Source organism: Panthera pardus, unplaced genomic scaffold (assembly GCF_024362965.1).
Source record: "Panthera pardus isolate Hobbes unplaced genomic scaffold, ASM2436296v1 HiC_scaffold_13, whole genome shotgun sequence".
Lineage (NCBI taxonomy): Eukaryota > Metazoa > Chordata > Mammalia > Carnivora > Felidae > Panthera > Panthera pardus.
Genome location: NW_026526688.1, coordinates 43,044,694 through 43,061,244, shown reverse-complemented (window position 1 = coordinate 43,061,244; position 16,551 = coordinate 43,044,694). Strand labels below are relative to the sequence as shown.

The window sequence follows — 16,551 nt, the reverse complement described above, 5'->3', positions numbered from 1 at the left end:
CAAAACCTATAAAGAACTTATCAAATTCAACACCCAAAAAACAAATACCCCAGTTAAGAAATGAAGATATGAATAGACACTTCTCCAAAGAAGATATCCGAATGGCTAACAGACACAAGAAAAGATGCTCAACATCACACATCATTAGGGAAATAGTAATGAAAGCCACAACGAGATATCACCTCACACCTGTCAGAATGGCTAAAATTGGCAACACAAGAAACCACAGGTGTTGGTGAGGATACAGAAAAAGGGGAACCCTCTTGCACTCTTGGGAATGCAACCTGGTGTAGTCATCCTGAAGAACAGCATGGGGATTCCTCAAAAAGTTAAAAATAGAACTATCCTACCATCCAGCAATTGCACTGTAGGTATTTGCCCAAAAGGTAAAAATTACAGATTGAAAAGGGTACATTCACCTCAACGCATATAGCACCATTATCAAAAATAGCCAAGCTATGGAGAGATCCCAAATGTCCATCAACTGATGAATGGATAACGAAGTGGTATATATATAATGGAATATTACCCAGCCATCAAAAAGAATGAAATCTTGCCATTTGTAATGACATGGATGGAGCTAGAGTATATTATGCTAAATGAAATAAGTCAGAGAAAGACAAATACCAATAATTTCACTCATATGTGGAAATAAAGTAACAAAACATATGAACATATGGGGGGGGGGGGTAGAAAGAGGGAAACAAACTATGAGAGACTCTTAAAGTTATAGAATAAACTGAGGGTTGATGGAGGGAGGTGGGTTGGGGATGGGCTGGATGGGTAATGGGTATTAAGGAGGGCACTTGTTATGATGAACACTGAGTGTTGTATGTAATTGATAAATCACTGAATTCTACTCCCGAAACCATTATTGCACTCACTGTATGTCAACTCACTAGAATTTAATTAAAAATTTGAAAGAGAAAAACATAAAATATGGGGAGCAAAATTTAGAGTTTTGGAATGTATTCAGATTTAAGCTGCTATACATAGGAAGATAGATGTAAAACTCATGGCTACCACAAGACAAAAATTTATAGTAAATACACAAAGAAAATGAGAAAGAAATGTAAACATAACACTTAAGAAATTCATCAAAACACAGAGGCAAGAAAAGAGGAAGAAAAGACACAAGCTACAATAACAGCCAGAAAACAATGAACAAAATGGAAATAAGCACATATGTATCAATATTTACTTTATTTGTAAATGGACTAAATATTTAATCAAAACAGAGAGTGGCTGAATGGATAAAATAACAAAACACATCTATATATTGTCTATGTGGCACTAACTTTAGAAGCAAGGACACGTGCATACTGAAATGAAGGAATAGAAAAAGACAGCTCATGCAAATGGAAACAAGAAGAAAGTTGGTATAGCTACATTCATATCAGACAAATAGACTTTTGTTATTTTTTAATTTTAATTCCAGTGTTGTTAACATACAGTGTTATATTAGTTTCATTTGTACAACATAGTGATTCAACAGTACCATATATTACTCAGTGCTCATCAATGTAAGTATAGTCTTAACAGACAAATAGACTTTTAAACAAAGGCTACTAAAAGACAAAAAGAGACACTATATAATGATAAAAGTGTCAATCAAGCAAGAAGACATATAAACATATATGCACCCAATATGCACCAAAAAAACCATGAAGCAAGTGTTAATAGAACTAAAAGGAGAAATTGACAGAAACACAATAAGAGTATGACATTTTAACATCCCACTAAAATCAATGAATAGATCATCAAGACAAAGAATAAAAAAGGAAACTTTAGCATTAAACATTATATAGACCAGATGGACTTAATAGATACATAGAGAATATTCCATCCAAAAGGAGAATAAACATTTTTCTCAAGTGCATATGCAATATTCTTTAGGATAGATCACATGTTATGCCATGAATTAAGACTCAATAAAGTCAAGAAGATTGAAATCATATTAAGCATCTGTTCTGACCATAATGGTATGAAACCAGAAATCAGTCACAAGAAGAAAACTGGGAAAAAAACACAAATACATGGAGATTAAACAACATGATACTTTAAAATTTTAAAAATCCCAATAAACAAATAATTACAGAAATACTGCTTACCAAAATGTATGGGATGGTGCAAAAACAGTTATAAGAGGGAAGTTTATAGCAATACAGGCTACCATAAGAAACAAGAGAAATCTCAAACAATTTAGCTTTACACATAAAGGAACTAGAAAAAGAAGAACAAATGAAGGCTGAAGTTAGTAGAAGGAAGGAAATAATAGAGATCAGAGCTGAAATAAATGAGCTAGAGACTAAAATGGCAATAGAAAATATTAATCAAACTAAGAGCTAGTTCTTTGGAAAGATAAACAAAATTGGCTAATATTTAGTTAGACTCACCAAGAAAAAAAGAGCGTTCTTGTGTAGATGAAATCAGATATGAAAGAGAAGTTACAACTCCTATCACAGAAATACAAAGTATCATAAAAGACTACTAGGACCAATTTTACACCAATATATTGGACAGCCTAGAGAAAATGTATAAATTCTTAGACACTTATAATCTGTCAACAGTGAATCATAAATAAATAGAAAATCTGAGTATCAATTACAAGTAAGAAATTTGTTCAGTTAAAAAAAAAATACCATCAGCAAACAGAAGTTCAGGACCAAACATCTTCACTGGTAAATTCTATCAAACATTCAAAGAAGATTTAATACCTATCCTTTTCAAACTCTTCCAAAATTGTATAGGAAACACTTCCAAATTCAGTTGATAAGGCCAAAATTATCCTGATCCTAAAACCCGACAAACACAAGAAAAGAAATTTGTGGGTCAATAGCCCTGATGAACATAGATGCAAAAATCCTCAATAAAATGTTGGCAAACTGAATTCAACAAAACATTAAAAGGATTATATAACATGATCAAAGTGGGATTTATTGCAGTGATGTAGGGATGGTTCACCATCAGCAAATCAGTTAGCATGATATACCAAATTAACAAAAGAAAAATAATATAATCATCTTAATAGATGCAGAAAAAGAATTGGATAAAATTCATCATTCATTTATGATAAATAAAACTCCCAACAGAGTATCTATAGATGGTACATACTTCAACTTAATAAATTTCATATATTACAAACCTACAGCTAATACACTCAATGATGAAAAGCTGAAAGTTTTACCTCTAAGATCAAGAACAAGACAAGAATGCACACTCTCCCCACTTTCAGTCAACACAGTTTTGGAAGTCCTAGCCACGGCAATTAGATAACAAAAAACAAAAGACATTCAAAGTGGAAAAGAAGAAGTAAAACTATTTGTAGATGACATGATATTATATATAGAAAATCCTAAAGACTCCACTACAAAACTGTTAGAACTAATAAAGGAATTCAGTAAGGTTACTGGATAAAAAAAACAACATAAAAAACCTGTTGCATTTCTACATGCAACTATCGGAAAGAGAAATTTAAAAATCCCATTGACAATTGCATCAGAAAGAATAAAATACCTAGGGATAAATTTAACCAAGGAGGTGAAAGTCATATACATTAAAAACTACAGTTTCATTGATAAATGAAATTGAAGACACAAATAAATGGAAAGGTATTCAGGGCTCATGCAGTAGAATAATTAATATTGTTAAAATATCAATACTGCCCAAAGCAATCTGTAGATTAAATTCAATCCCTATCAAAACTCCAAAGGCATTCATCACCAAAATGGAAACAAAAACAACTCTAAAATTTGTATGGAACCACAAATGACACTGAACAGACAAAGCAATTCTAAAAAAGAAGGACAAGGCTGGAGATACCACGTTTTCTATTTTCAAACTAGACTAAAGAGCTACCACAACTAAAACAGTGTGGTACTGGAATCAAAATAGGCGTATAAACCAATGGAACAGCATAGGGAGCTCAGAAATACAACTGGGTATATGTTGTCAATTAATTTACAAAGGAGACAAAAATATAAAATAGGAAAGTACAGTGTCTTCAAGAAGATATTGGGAAAACTGGACAGCTACATGAAAAAGAATAAAACTGGACTGCCATCTTAACATGTATAAGGATTAAATCAAAATATACTAAAGACTTGAATGTAATATTTGAAACCATAAAATTTCTAGAAGGAAACATAGGTAGTAAGCTCCTTGACACAGTCTTAAAGATTTTATTTGGAGTCTGACATCAAAGGAAAGAGAAAGAAAAGTAAAAATGAACATGGGACTACATAAAACTAAAAAGGTTTTGCACAGTGAAAACAAAAATGCAACCTATTGTAAAAACATATTTTCAAATCATATATACAATAAAGGGCTCATACCCAAAATATATAAAGAATTCATGCAACTCAATAACATAAAAACAATCCAATTAAAGAATGAACAAAGGATTGAAGACATTTTTCCAAAAAAGATATACAGATAGCCAAAGGGGACATGAAAAGAGGCTCAACATCACTACTCATCAGAGAAATACAAATCAAGACTACAATGAGGCATCACCTTACAATTGTCAGAATGGCTAGAATAAAAAAGACAAGAAATAACGAGTGCTGGTGAAGCTGTGGGGAAAAGGGATATCTTGTGCACTGTTGGGAATATAAATTGGTGTATCCCTTATGAAAAATAGTATGGAGTTTCCTCAAAATATTAAAAAATAGAACAACCATATGATCCATCAATTCCACTACTGGATATCTATCTGAAGAAAATAAAAAACTTTAATTCAAAAAGATATGTGCAGCCTTCTGTTCACTGCAGCATTATTAACAATACCCAAGATATGGAAGCAACCAAAATGTCCTACCATAAATGAGTGGATAAAGAAGATGTGGTATATATATATATATATATATATATATATATATACACAATGAAATACTAGTTAACCACAAAAAAAGAAGGAAATCTTGATATTTGTGATAACATGGATGAAAGTTAAGGGTATCATGCAAGTGAAATAATTCAGAGATAGAAAGACAAATACCATATGATTTCATCTGTATATCGAATCTAAAAACAACAACAACAACAAAACAACTAAAAACAAAACAAAACAAAACAAAAAACCCGAAACAATCAAAATAAAACTCAGACAGTCACAGAACAGATTGGTCATTGTCAGAGGAGAAGGCATTGAGTAGAGCAAAAGAGATGAAGGAGATTAAAAAGTACAAGCATAGAGGTATGAAATAAGTCTTAGGGATATAATACACAGCATGAGATATATAGTAAAAAATGTATTAACACTGTAGGTGACAGATGATAACTAGACTTATTGTGGTGATTATTTCACAATGTGTACAATGTCTAATTATTATGTTGTACACCTGAAACTAATAAAAAATTTATGTCAAATATACCTCAATAAAAATAAATGAACATAAAGCATAAAATAAAAAAAAAAGAATTGGCTAATTGATTCACCTTTTCAAGGTTTAATTTTATTTTTAATTAAGCAAGTAAGTTTGTTATTTACATGTAGCACACTGATGCATAATTGCTGCTTTAAATCTTAGTTGCCTTATATTTTCTGGAATGTGTGCACTTGTATTTCCAAACTGACTAATAGCCTCTGAGCCATTTTTGTTCTCCCTTTATTTGATGACTATATGAGTACAAATGCTCATATGTATGTATATATGCGTATGGACAGAAACTTGTACACCACTATAACTATGCTTCCCTGGTATAGACTTAATTTGGTTCTTTCAAACTTCTCATATTTATACTTTGACCATACATGTAAAAAGATGGCTTAGCAGGAAACATTGAAAACTCAGAATTTTATGACTAAAAGTTGCTAGAATTCAGAGATATAGTAAAAAAAATCACCTGTCAGTTTAGTGTAATGTTGTGCTTACATATATATTTTTTCATATAAGGATCAATGACAAGTTGTAACTTCCAAAAAGCAAAGTTATTGGATAACCAAGGCCTAGTTTAATTATCTTTTCAATATTGTATGGGAAGTAAGTTGCAGCACCAGGTTCAAATCCATTCAATATACTGTGATAGTAATCATGGAATATAGTATTTGATAATTATGTAATTTAGCACAGCTAAATAGAAATGAACATATTTTGTTACCATTTGTGCCCCACAAACAGTGCCATCAGCAATATAGGAATAATCTCTTTCATCTGATTTCACTGATGACCCAGTGGCTATAGATATGCATACATGCCCTTGAATGTATGAATAAACTGCAGACTGAACATCATTTTTATAAGTATTCCTATGTGGCCAAACACAAGCTAATTTTCCACAGAGAACATCCCTGAAATGAAAAGCAGAAAATTCCTTATCATTTTGTCTTTTAATGATACCATGTTCCAAATAAATATTGTATTACATGATTGACAACATAAATATTATTTAATTGATGGCATAAAAATTTGCCAGAAAAAAATGACAAGATAACATTATCCTTCGGTGCCCACCAACTGAATGCAATCTTATTGATTAGCACTGGAACCAAATTGAATACTGTATGCTGAACACAAATTTGCAGTCATGACTTCATTTCCTATTTCAGAACTCAACTTTTTGTCTAGTCTCCAGTTGACCTAGAGCACTTATCATATTTTACCATATTCTTTAGGAAAATTCATCACCTGCCTCCACTTTGATATAGCTTAGCCAGTCTGGTCATTGGTTACCCAACATTTCCTGAAAGCAGCTGATCGCATTTATTAACTCTATGTATGTATCTTTTGAACCCCTTCTGTTTATTTCCATCATCCCTGGTATGAACCTTAGTCAATACATCTCTATGGTATACAGACTCTTCATGCTAATCCTTCCAGTAGTTCTGGACTTCTCTCTTGAGAATTAAGGAACTTTGAGATCCCCTTTGTGCCACAAGCATTCCAAACATTATCCCATGAACAGTTTATTTAGCCAGACGTACTCATGACCCAGTATGGAATACACTGAAGGTGTACGACCTGTCAAGATGCCAAATACTACGTTGTATGTGCTTGCTGTTATCAGAAAAACTGCAAAAATAAAAGAGGCTTGAGCCATGAGACCAGTGCTTTGCCTCCTGGAGAGTAACCTATCCCTGAATAGAATACTGGCTTCTCTAAGACTTACAATATCCCTAGACTATGCCCTAAAAAGTAATCTATGTCACTTCTTACTCTTGGAATCACTCAAATCTATCATTTCTCATTTTCAATGGAAACAACTATTCTTAACTTTGATATAATCTTGCCAAGCATGCCATTAATACTTCTTCAAAAGTGTTCCTTAGAAAATTTTATTCATTTTTCCTGAAAGACCATGTTGGGTTCTTTAATATAACAGGGATTAGTTTCATGGTACGAGGTGAAGATTCAAGTAAAGTTGAGAGCCAAAATCTAAATCTCTTTTCAAGCTTTTCTCCTTTCCAGCCTAATGTGTCTATCTTAGATGTAGATACTTCTTTTGATTGTGGTTCCACTCTCTTTCCATGGAATATATCTTAAACCAGCTTTGCACATAGTAGGTCTCTTTCTAGTTTGGCCATTGAGTACAGACACTTCCTCCACAATCTATTCTCTCAAAATTTGCATTTATGGCTGAATTCTTGGAACTAACAGGCTCTTCTTTTCTGGAAAGGAATCGCAGTTGTCTTAGCACAGATGAATTGTGCTAATGAATTCCAGTCTCATCTAGTGATTTTATTTCAGGAAAATATATGTATTATAATTTCAGATGAAATATGGATACGTCATGCTTGCTAGAGTTTCACAGTTTCTTCCATCTTTTTTGTTCATATTTTCACAAATAATCTTACTTAGATGAAGTGCAGCCAACATGCCTTCTTGTCAACAGGGAAAGAGATTTAAGCATGTCTGTTTACCACCACTTCCTATTTTTGTCGGCATCCTCCGTGGTGTAACTCAGCCTGATCACTCCTGCTCTGTAATGGTATTTAACATTGTGTGACTCATAATATCTTGTCTTTTAGAGATTATACGGGGTCTCCTTCTGAGATCTCCCCTCATCAGTATTCACTTTGTGATCCCAGACATAGTCTTTTAATTCTGCATCTTCTACATGTCATACTTTGAAGAGAGACAGGGCCTAAAGTTGCGTGGTCGAGAGACTTACAAAGCACGGGGCTAAGACTCTCCAGGAGGCGAATCACTGGTCTCCTGGCTCAAGCCTCTTTTATTTTTGCAGTTTGTCTGATAACAGCAAGCACATACAAGATAGTATTTGTCATCTTGACAGGTCGTGCACCTGCAGTGTATTCCATACTGGGTCATGAGTACGTCTGCACCAGATAAAACATTCTTATCCCTGGCCTGGTGCCCGTTTTATGTCCTTCTGGAGAGAACATGCAGTCCCAGTGGCTTTCCACCTGGGAATGGAACTGCTTTCACTTCCTTGCTGCTCCGTCCCTTTCCTTCCGAACATTCTTACGGTGCCTCCGGCTTCTTGTTCCCCAACAATACTTATTCTATAGTAAACTCATGTGGATGCAAAGTGGTGGATACTATCCTAGTCCCACCCAACTAGACACTTTCTTCAGATACTTATAATCTTCATAATGGAACCAAGTCTTTTAATAAGTATGCTGAGTGTGGTGCTTACCAAAGGATTTCACGTTTTTTTCTTTTTTTTTTTTTTTTTTTTAATTTTTTCCCAACGTTTTTTATTTATTTTTGGGACAGAGAGAGACAGAGCATGAACGGGGGAGGGGCAGAGAGAGAGGGAGACACAGAATCGGAAACAGGCTCCAGGCTCCGAGCCATCAGCCCAGAGCCTGACGCGGGGCTCGAACTCACGGACCGCGAGATCGTGACCTGGCTGAAGTCGGACGCTTAACCGACTGCGCCACCCAGGCGCCCCATCACGTTTTTTTCTAATTGCGTCTTTGGAGATTAAGGAAAATCCTGCTTCTCCTTGGATCACATGACCCTATCTTAATGTTTTTTATATTTTCTCTTTTCATATATGTTCTTGAATTTGGATCTGTAAATATTTTTAAGCCACTTTAAGTTATAATTAACACCTACCAAGCTATACATATTTAATGTACCCAATGTGATGAATTTGGGGATAAGCACATACTCAATGAGTCCATCAGCACCATCAAGGACATAAACATATCCACCACTTCCTAAAGTCTCCTCCTGCCTATGTATATAATAATAATATTAATAATAATATTAATAATTTATTATATTATTTTAAAATATTTTGTGGCAAGAATGCTTATTATATGTACTACTACTTAGCAAATTTTAAGTATACAATACCATATTTTTAGTTATAGTAACTATGTTGTGTAGTATGTCTCCAGACTTATTTATGTTGCTATACTTTTTCAGTTTTATTGGGGGTATAATTGACTAATAAAATTGTAAGACAGTTAAAGTGTGCAAAGTGGTGATTTGATATGTGTACATATTGTGAAAGAATTCTCCCCATTGACTTAATTAGCGCATTCATCATTTCATATGTTTATCCTTTTTGTATGTATCTGAGAACATTTAAGTTCTACTCTCTTAGCAAATTTCAATTATACAATACAATGTTATTAACTGTGGTCACCATATTACATTAGATACTTGGACCTTTATTCATCTTAAAACTGAAAACTTGGTACCCTTTTACTAACATTTCTGTATTTCTCACTTGTAACTATTTTTATACTCTCTGTTTTTATGAGTTTAACTTTTTTCTTATTCCACAAATAAGTGATACGGTTTAGTATGTGTCTTTCTTTGTCTGGCTCATGTCACTCAGCATAGAGCTGGCCAGGTTCATCCAAGTTGCCACAAATGACAGGATTTTTTTCTTTTTTAAAGCTTAACATATTCCATTGGATACATAGCACTTTTTTGATCCATTTATCTATTGCTGGACATGTAGATTGTTTTCATATCTTGCTTGTTGTGAATAGTGCTATAATTAAATATCCTCAAGATACTGATCTAATTTCTTTTGGCTATTCAGCTATTTTTAATTTCCTGAGGAAACTCCAAACTATTTTTCATACTGGCTGTACCAGTTTACATTGCCATAAACACTATATGAGGGCTCCCTTTTCTCCACATCTTTGCCAGCATTTGTTATCTATTATCTTTTTATAATAGCCACCCTAACAGATATGATTTGGTATCTTATGGTTTTGATATGCATTTCCTTGATGATTCATGATGCTGAGCACCTTCTCATATACCTGTTGGCCATGTGAATATGACCCTTGGAAAAATGTCTGTTCAAGTCCACTAAAAAAATATTTTCTTGCTATTGAGTTGTAAGATTTCTTGTGTATTTTAGATAATACCACTTATTGATATTTGGCTTGGAATGGTTTCCCATTCCATAGCTTGTATTTTCATTTTGTGGATGGTTTCATTTGCTAACTTGAAGCCTTTTAGTTTTGTTGTACTTCTACTCGTATAATTTTTCCTTTGCTGCCTTTGCTTTCAGTGACAGTAAAAAATCATTACCAAGACCACTGTCAAGGAAATTATTGTGTCCATTTTCCTCTAGGAATTTTACAGTTTGAGATGTCACATTCAAGTGTACTTTAGTTGACTTTTGTTTATGGTGTGAGATAGATGTCAGTTTTATTTCTTTCCCTGTAGCAATCTCATATTTCAAATATGATTTATTGAAGAGACTATCATTTACCATTGTATAATCTTGGTCTTTTTGTCAAAAATTAATTGATTGTGTCTGCATGTGCTTATTTTTAGACTGTATATTCTGTTCCATTAATATTTGCTTGTTTTTATGACAATATTTTATGCCAACTCTTGATCACTGTAGTTTTTTGTTTGTTTTTGTTCTGTCTTTATTGAGGAATAATTGACATATAACGTTAGATTCAGGTGTACAACTTAATGATTAGATATTTGTATGCACTCCCAAATGATCACCATAATAACATCTGTCACCATACCCAGTTACAATTTTTTCCCTTGTCATGAGGACTTTTAAGAGTTAGTCTATTAGCAACTTTCAAATATGCAATTTGAATTATTAACTATAGTCATATGGCAGTTCTTGTTCTTTTCTTTTTAACTTTTTTAAATTAAATTTTAGTTAGTTAACATACAGTGCAATATTGGTATCAGGAGTAGAATTCAGTGATTCATCACTTACATACAACACCCAGTGCTCATCATGACAAGTGTACTCCTTAGTACACATTACCCATCTAGCCCATTTCCCTTCCACCTCCCTCTGTCAATCCATAGTTTTTTCACTATCATTTAGAGTTTCTTGTTGTTTGTTTCCTTCTCTTCTCTTCACCCCAATACCCATATGTTCATCTGTTTTGTTTCTTAAATTCCACATATGAATTAAATCATATGGTATTCCTCTTTCTCTGGTTGACTTATTTCACTTAGCATAATACATTATGCTCCATCCATGTCATTGCAAATGGCAAGATTTCATTCTTTTTGAAGGCTAAGTAATATCCTATTATCTATCTATCTATCTAATCCTATTATATATATATATATAATCCTATTATATATATATAATCCTATTATATATATATAATCCTATTATATATATATAATCCTATTATATATATATATAATCCTATTATATATATATATAATCCTATTATATAATCCTATTATATATATATATATATATATATATATATATATATATATATAATCCTCTTTTATATATGTGTGTGTATATATATATATATATATATATATACACCACATCTTCTCTACCCATTTATCCATTGAGGGACATTTGGGTTCTCTCCATAGTTTGGCTATTGTTGAACTGATGCTATAAATATTGAGGTGCATGTACCCCTTTGAATCAGTAGTGTAATTGCTGGATCTTAGACTAGTTCTATTTTTAGCTCTTGAGGAACTTTCATACTGTTCTCCAGAGTGGCTGCACCAGTTTGCATTCCCATCAATGGTGCAAGAGGATTCCCCTTTCTCTGCATCCTTGCAAATATATGTGCTTTCTTGTGTTGTTAATTTTAGCCATTCTGATAGCACTGAGATAGCATCTCATCATGATTTTGATTTGTATTTCCCTGATGATGAGTGTTGTTGAGCATCTTTTCATGTGGCTTCTAGCCATTTGGATGTCTTCTTTGGAAAAGTGTCTATTCATGTCTTCTGCCCATTTCTTAACTGGGTTATTTGTTTTTTGGGTGTTGAATTTGATAAGTTTTTCATAGATTTTGGATACTAACCCTTTATCAGATAGGCCATTCCAAAATATATTCTCCCATTCTGAGGATGCCTTTTAGTTTTGTTGATTGTTTTCTTCACTGTACACAGCTATTTATCTTGAGGAAGTCCCAATAGTTTGTGTTTGCTTTTGTTTCCCTTGCCTTCAGTGATGTGTCTAGTAAAAAGTTGCTATAGCTGAGGTCAAAAGGGTTGCTTCCTGTGCCTAGGATTTTGATGGTTACCATTCTCATATTTAGGTGATTCATCCATTTTGAATTTATTTTTGTGTATGGTGTAAGAAAGTGGTCCAGTTTCATTCTTCTGCATGTTGCTGTCAAGTTTTCTTAACACCATTTGAAAAGACTGTCTTCCATTGGACATTCTTTCCTGCTTTGTCAAAGATTCATTGACAGTATAGTTTTGGGTCAATTTTTTTGGGTTTCCATTCTGTTCCATTGATCTATGTGTGTGTTTTGTGTCAGTACCATACTGTCGTTAAAACTACAGTTTTGTAATATAGCTTGAAATCCGGAATTGCGATGTGTCCAGTTTTGTTTTTTTTCAGAATTGGGTCGGCTATTCGGTGTCTTTTGTGGTTCTACACAAAGTTTAGAATTGTCTGTTCTAGCTCCATGAAAAATGCTGGTGGTGTTTTGATAGGGATTTCTTTAAATGTGTAGATTGCTTTGAGTAGTATAGACATTTTAACAATGTTTGTTCTTCATATCTGTGAGTATGGAATGCCTTTCCATTTCTTTGGTCCTCTTCAATTTATTTTATATGTGCTCTATAGTTTTCAGAGTATACTTCTTGTACCTTTTAGTTAGGTTTATTTCTAGGTATCCTATTGTTTTTGGTGCAGTTGCAGATGGAATTGATTCTGTGACTTCTTTTTCTGCTGCTTCATTATTAGTGTATAGAAATGCAACCGAATTCTGTATGTTGATTTTATGACCTGTGACTTCCCTGTATTAGTTCTAGCAATTTTTGGGTGGAGTTTTTCAGGTTTTCTACATAGCGTATTATGTCATCTACAAATAGTGAAAGTTTTACTTCTTTCTCGCTGATTTGGATGCCTTCTATTTTTGTTGTTGTTCTCTGATTGCTGAGGTTAAGACTTCTAGTACCATGTTAAATAGTAACAGTAAAAGTGGATATCCTTGTCTTGTTCCTGACTGTAGGGTAAAGGTTTTCAGTTTTTCCCCATTGAAGATGATATTAGCTGTGGGTCTATCATATGTGTCCTTTATAATGTTGAGGTATGTTCCTTCTATCCCTATTTCTCAAGTGTTTTTATAATGAATGGATGGTGTATTTTGTCAAATGCTTTTTCTGCATCTATTGAGATCATATGGTTCTTATCCTTTCTTTTATCAGTGTGGTATATCATGTTGATTGATTTGCAATTATTAAACCAGCCCTACAGCCCAGGAATAAATCCTGCTTGGTCATGGTGAATAGTTTTTTTAATGTACTTTTGAAGTCGATTTGCTAATATCTTGTTGAAAAGTTTTGCATCCATGTTCATCAGGGATATTGGCTTGTAGTTCTCCTTTTTAGTGGGGTCTTTGGTTTTGGAATCAAGGTAATGTTGGCTTAATAGAATGAGTTTGGAAGATTTCTTTCTAATTTTGGAACAGCTAGAAGAGAATAAGTATTAACTCTTCTTTTAATGTGTGGTAGAATTTCCCTGGGAATCCAACTGGTCCAGGACTCTTGTTTGTTGGGAGATTCTTGATTACTGATTACATTTCTTTGCTGGTTATGGGTCTCTTCAAATTTTCTATCTCTTTTTGTTTCAGTTTTTGTAGGTTGCCAGTTTCTAGGAATTTGCTCATTTCTTCTAGATTGCCCAGTTTGTTGGCGTATAATTTTTCATCATATTCTCTTATAATTATTTGTATTTCTGTGATGTTGGTTTTGATCTCTCCTCTTTCATTTGTGATTTTATCTATTTGGGTCTTTTCTCTTTACTCTTTTATAAGTCTGGCTAGGGGGTTATCAATTTTGTAAATTCTTTCAAAGAACCAGCTCTTAGTTTCATTGATCTGTTCTGCTGTTTTTGTTTGTTTGTTTCTGTATCATTTATTTCTGCTCTAATCTTTATTTTTTCCTTTCTTCTGCTGGCTTTAGGCCTTACTTGCCATTCCTTTTCTTTTTTTTTTTTCTTTTTCTTTTTCACTATGAAAATGCTTTAATAGTGGCGTCTGTACAGCATGTGACGTCAAGACAAGAAAAAGAGCAAGTGCACACAGAGACATGGCTATCAGAGAACAGATTGTGAGCAAATAAAGAGTTCACACAGCTTCCACATGCTTTACTGGGTATCAGCTCTAGACCACCTCTTCCTCTTCCTCCTCCTCAAACTCGCCTTCCTCCTTGGCCGTCGGGTCCTGGTACTGCTGGTATTTGGACACCAGGTCATTCATGTTGCTCTTGGCCTCAGTGAACTCCATCTTGTTCATGCCCTTGCCTGTGTACCAGTGCAGGAAGGCCTTAGGCCTGAACATGGCTGTGAGCTGCTCTGAGATGCACTTGAACAGCTCCTGGATGGCCATGCTATTGCCAATGAAGGTGGCCGACATTTTTAGCTCCCGGGGTGGGATGTCACAGACGGCAGTCTTCACGTTGTTGGGGATCCACTCGACGAAGTAGCTGCTCTTCTTGTTTTGGACATTCAGCATCTGCTCATCCACGTCTTTCATGGACAAGCGACCCCTAAACACTGTGGCCAAGGTCAGGTAGCAGCCATGGCAAGGGTCACAGGCAGCCATCATGTTCTTAGCATCAAACATTTGCTGGGTAAGCTCGGGCACTGTCAGGACTAGTACTGTTGGCTGCCTCTGCTGGTCAGTGGGGTGAAGCTGGGCATGAAGAAATGCAGGTGGAGGAAGGGGACCATGTTGACAGCCAGCTCACGCAGGTCAGCTTTAAGCTGGCCAGGAAAGCGCAGGCAGGTGGTGACTCCACTCATGGTGGCTGACACCAGGTGGTTGAGGTCCCCATAGGTAGGTGTAGTCAGTTTTAGGGCTCTGAAGCAGATGTCATAGAGGGCCTCATTATCAATGCAATAGGTTTTGTCTGTGTTTTCTACGAGCTGGTGGACCGAGAGGGTGGTGTTATAAGGCTCCACCACCGTGTCTGACACCTTGGGCGAGGGCACCACACTGAATGTGTTCATGATTGTGTCCGGGTACTCCTCCTGGATCTTGCTGATGAGGAGGGTACCCATCCCAGACCGGGTCCCACCACCCAGGGAGTGGGTCAGCTGAAAGCCCTGCAGGCAGTCATAGCTCTCAGCCTCCTTCCTCACAACATCCAAGGCCTAGTCAACCAACTCTGCACTTTCCGTGTAGTGCCCCTTTAGGTGTAAGAGTAGGTTGTGTATTTGGGACCTTTCTTGTTTCTTGAGATAGGCTGTTGTTGATAGTGGCGCTACAAACATTGGGGTGCGTGTACCCCTTTGAATCAATTTTTTTGTATCCTTTGGATGAATACCCAGTAGTACAATTGCTGGGTCATAGGATAGTTCTATCTTTAATTTTCTGAGGAACCTCCACACTGTTTTCTAGCATGGCTGCACCAGTTTGCATTCCCACCAACAGTGTAAGAAAGTTTCCCTTTCTCCACATCCTTGCCAACTTCTGTTGTTTTCCGAGTTGTTAATTTTAGCCATTCTGGTGGGTGTGAGGTAGTATCTCATTATAGTTTTGATGCGTATTTTTCTGATGATGAATAATGTTGAGTATTTTTTCTTCTGTCTTTTAATCGTGTGTATGTCTTCTATGGAGAAGAGTCTCTTCATGTATGAAATAAAAAGAATATTCTTTTTGTCTTTTGTACATTGACTTTAAGTTTTTGCTTTGTGTTTACCATGAGGTTTACATAAACAGCTTATATTTGTAACAGTTTTAAGCTAATGAAAACTCCGAACACATACAAAAGCTCTACATTTTTACACCCCTCCTGCACATTTATATTTTTGATGTTATAGTGTGCAAATTTTTACATTGTTTATAAATTAACAAATTATGGTAGTTATAGTCATTTCAACCCTTTGTCTTTTAATCTTTATACTAGAGTTATGAGTGATTTACCCACTATGATCACCACATTAGAGTGCTCTGAATTTAACTATTTATTTGCTATTTCCTATAGATGTTATTCTTTCATATGTTTTTCTTTTTCTAATTAGTGTCCTTTAATTTTGGCTTAAAGAACCACCTTTAGCATTTCTTGTAAGGCTGGTCTTGTGATGAACTTCAGTTTTTACTTGTCTGGAAAACTCTCTATTATCTCACTCTCTTCTGGACTGCAGATTTCTGCTCAAAAATCTACATATAGTTTTATGGTGTTCTCTTGTACATATCAA

General features: G+C 34.7%; 1 protein-coding gene and 1 pseudogene across 1 annotated transcript in view; both read right to left on the bottom strand.

Annotated features, from left to right (window-relative positions):
* ADAM18 (ADAM metallopeptidase domain 18) overlaps nt 1-16,551 on the bottom strand; it is a 141,537-nt gene that overhangs the window by 52,185 nt on the left and 72,801 nt on the right. The window contains exon 16 of the mRNA XM_019440715.2: nt 6,103-6,292. Within this exon, the coding sequence (XP_019296260.2) occupies nt 6,103-6,292 (190 nt within the window). The remainder of the gene's footprint in view (nt 1-6,102; nt 6,293-16,551) is intronic.
* LOC109262288 (tubulin beta chain-like) lies at nt 14,351-15,498 on the bottom strand (annotated as a pseudogene).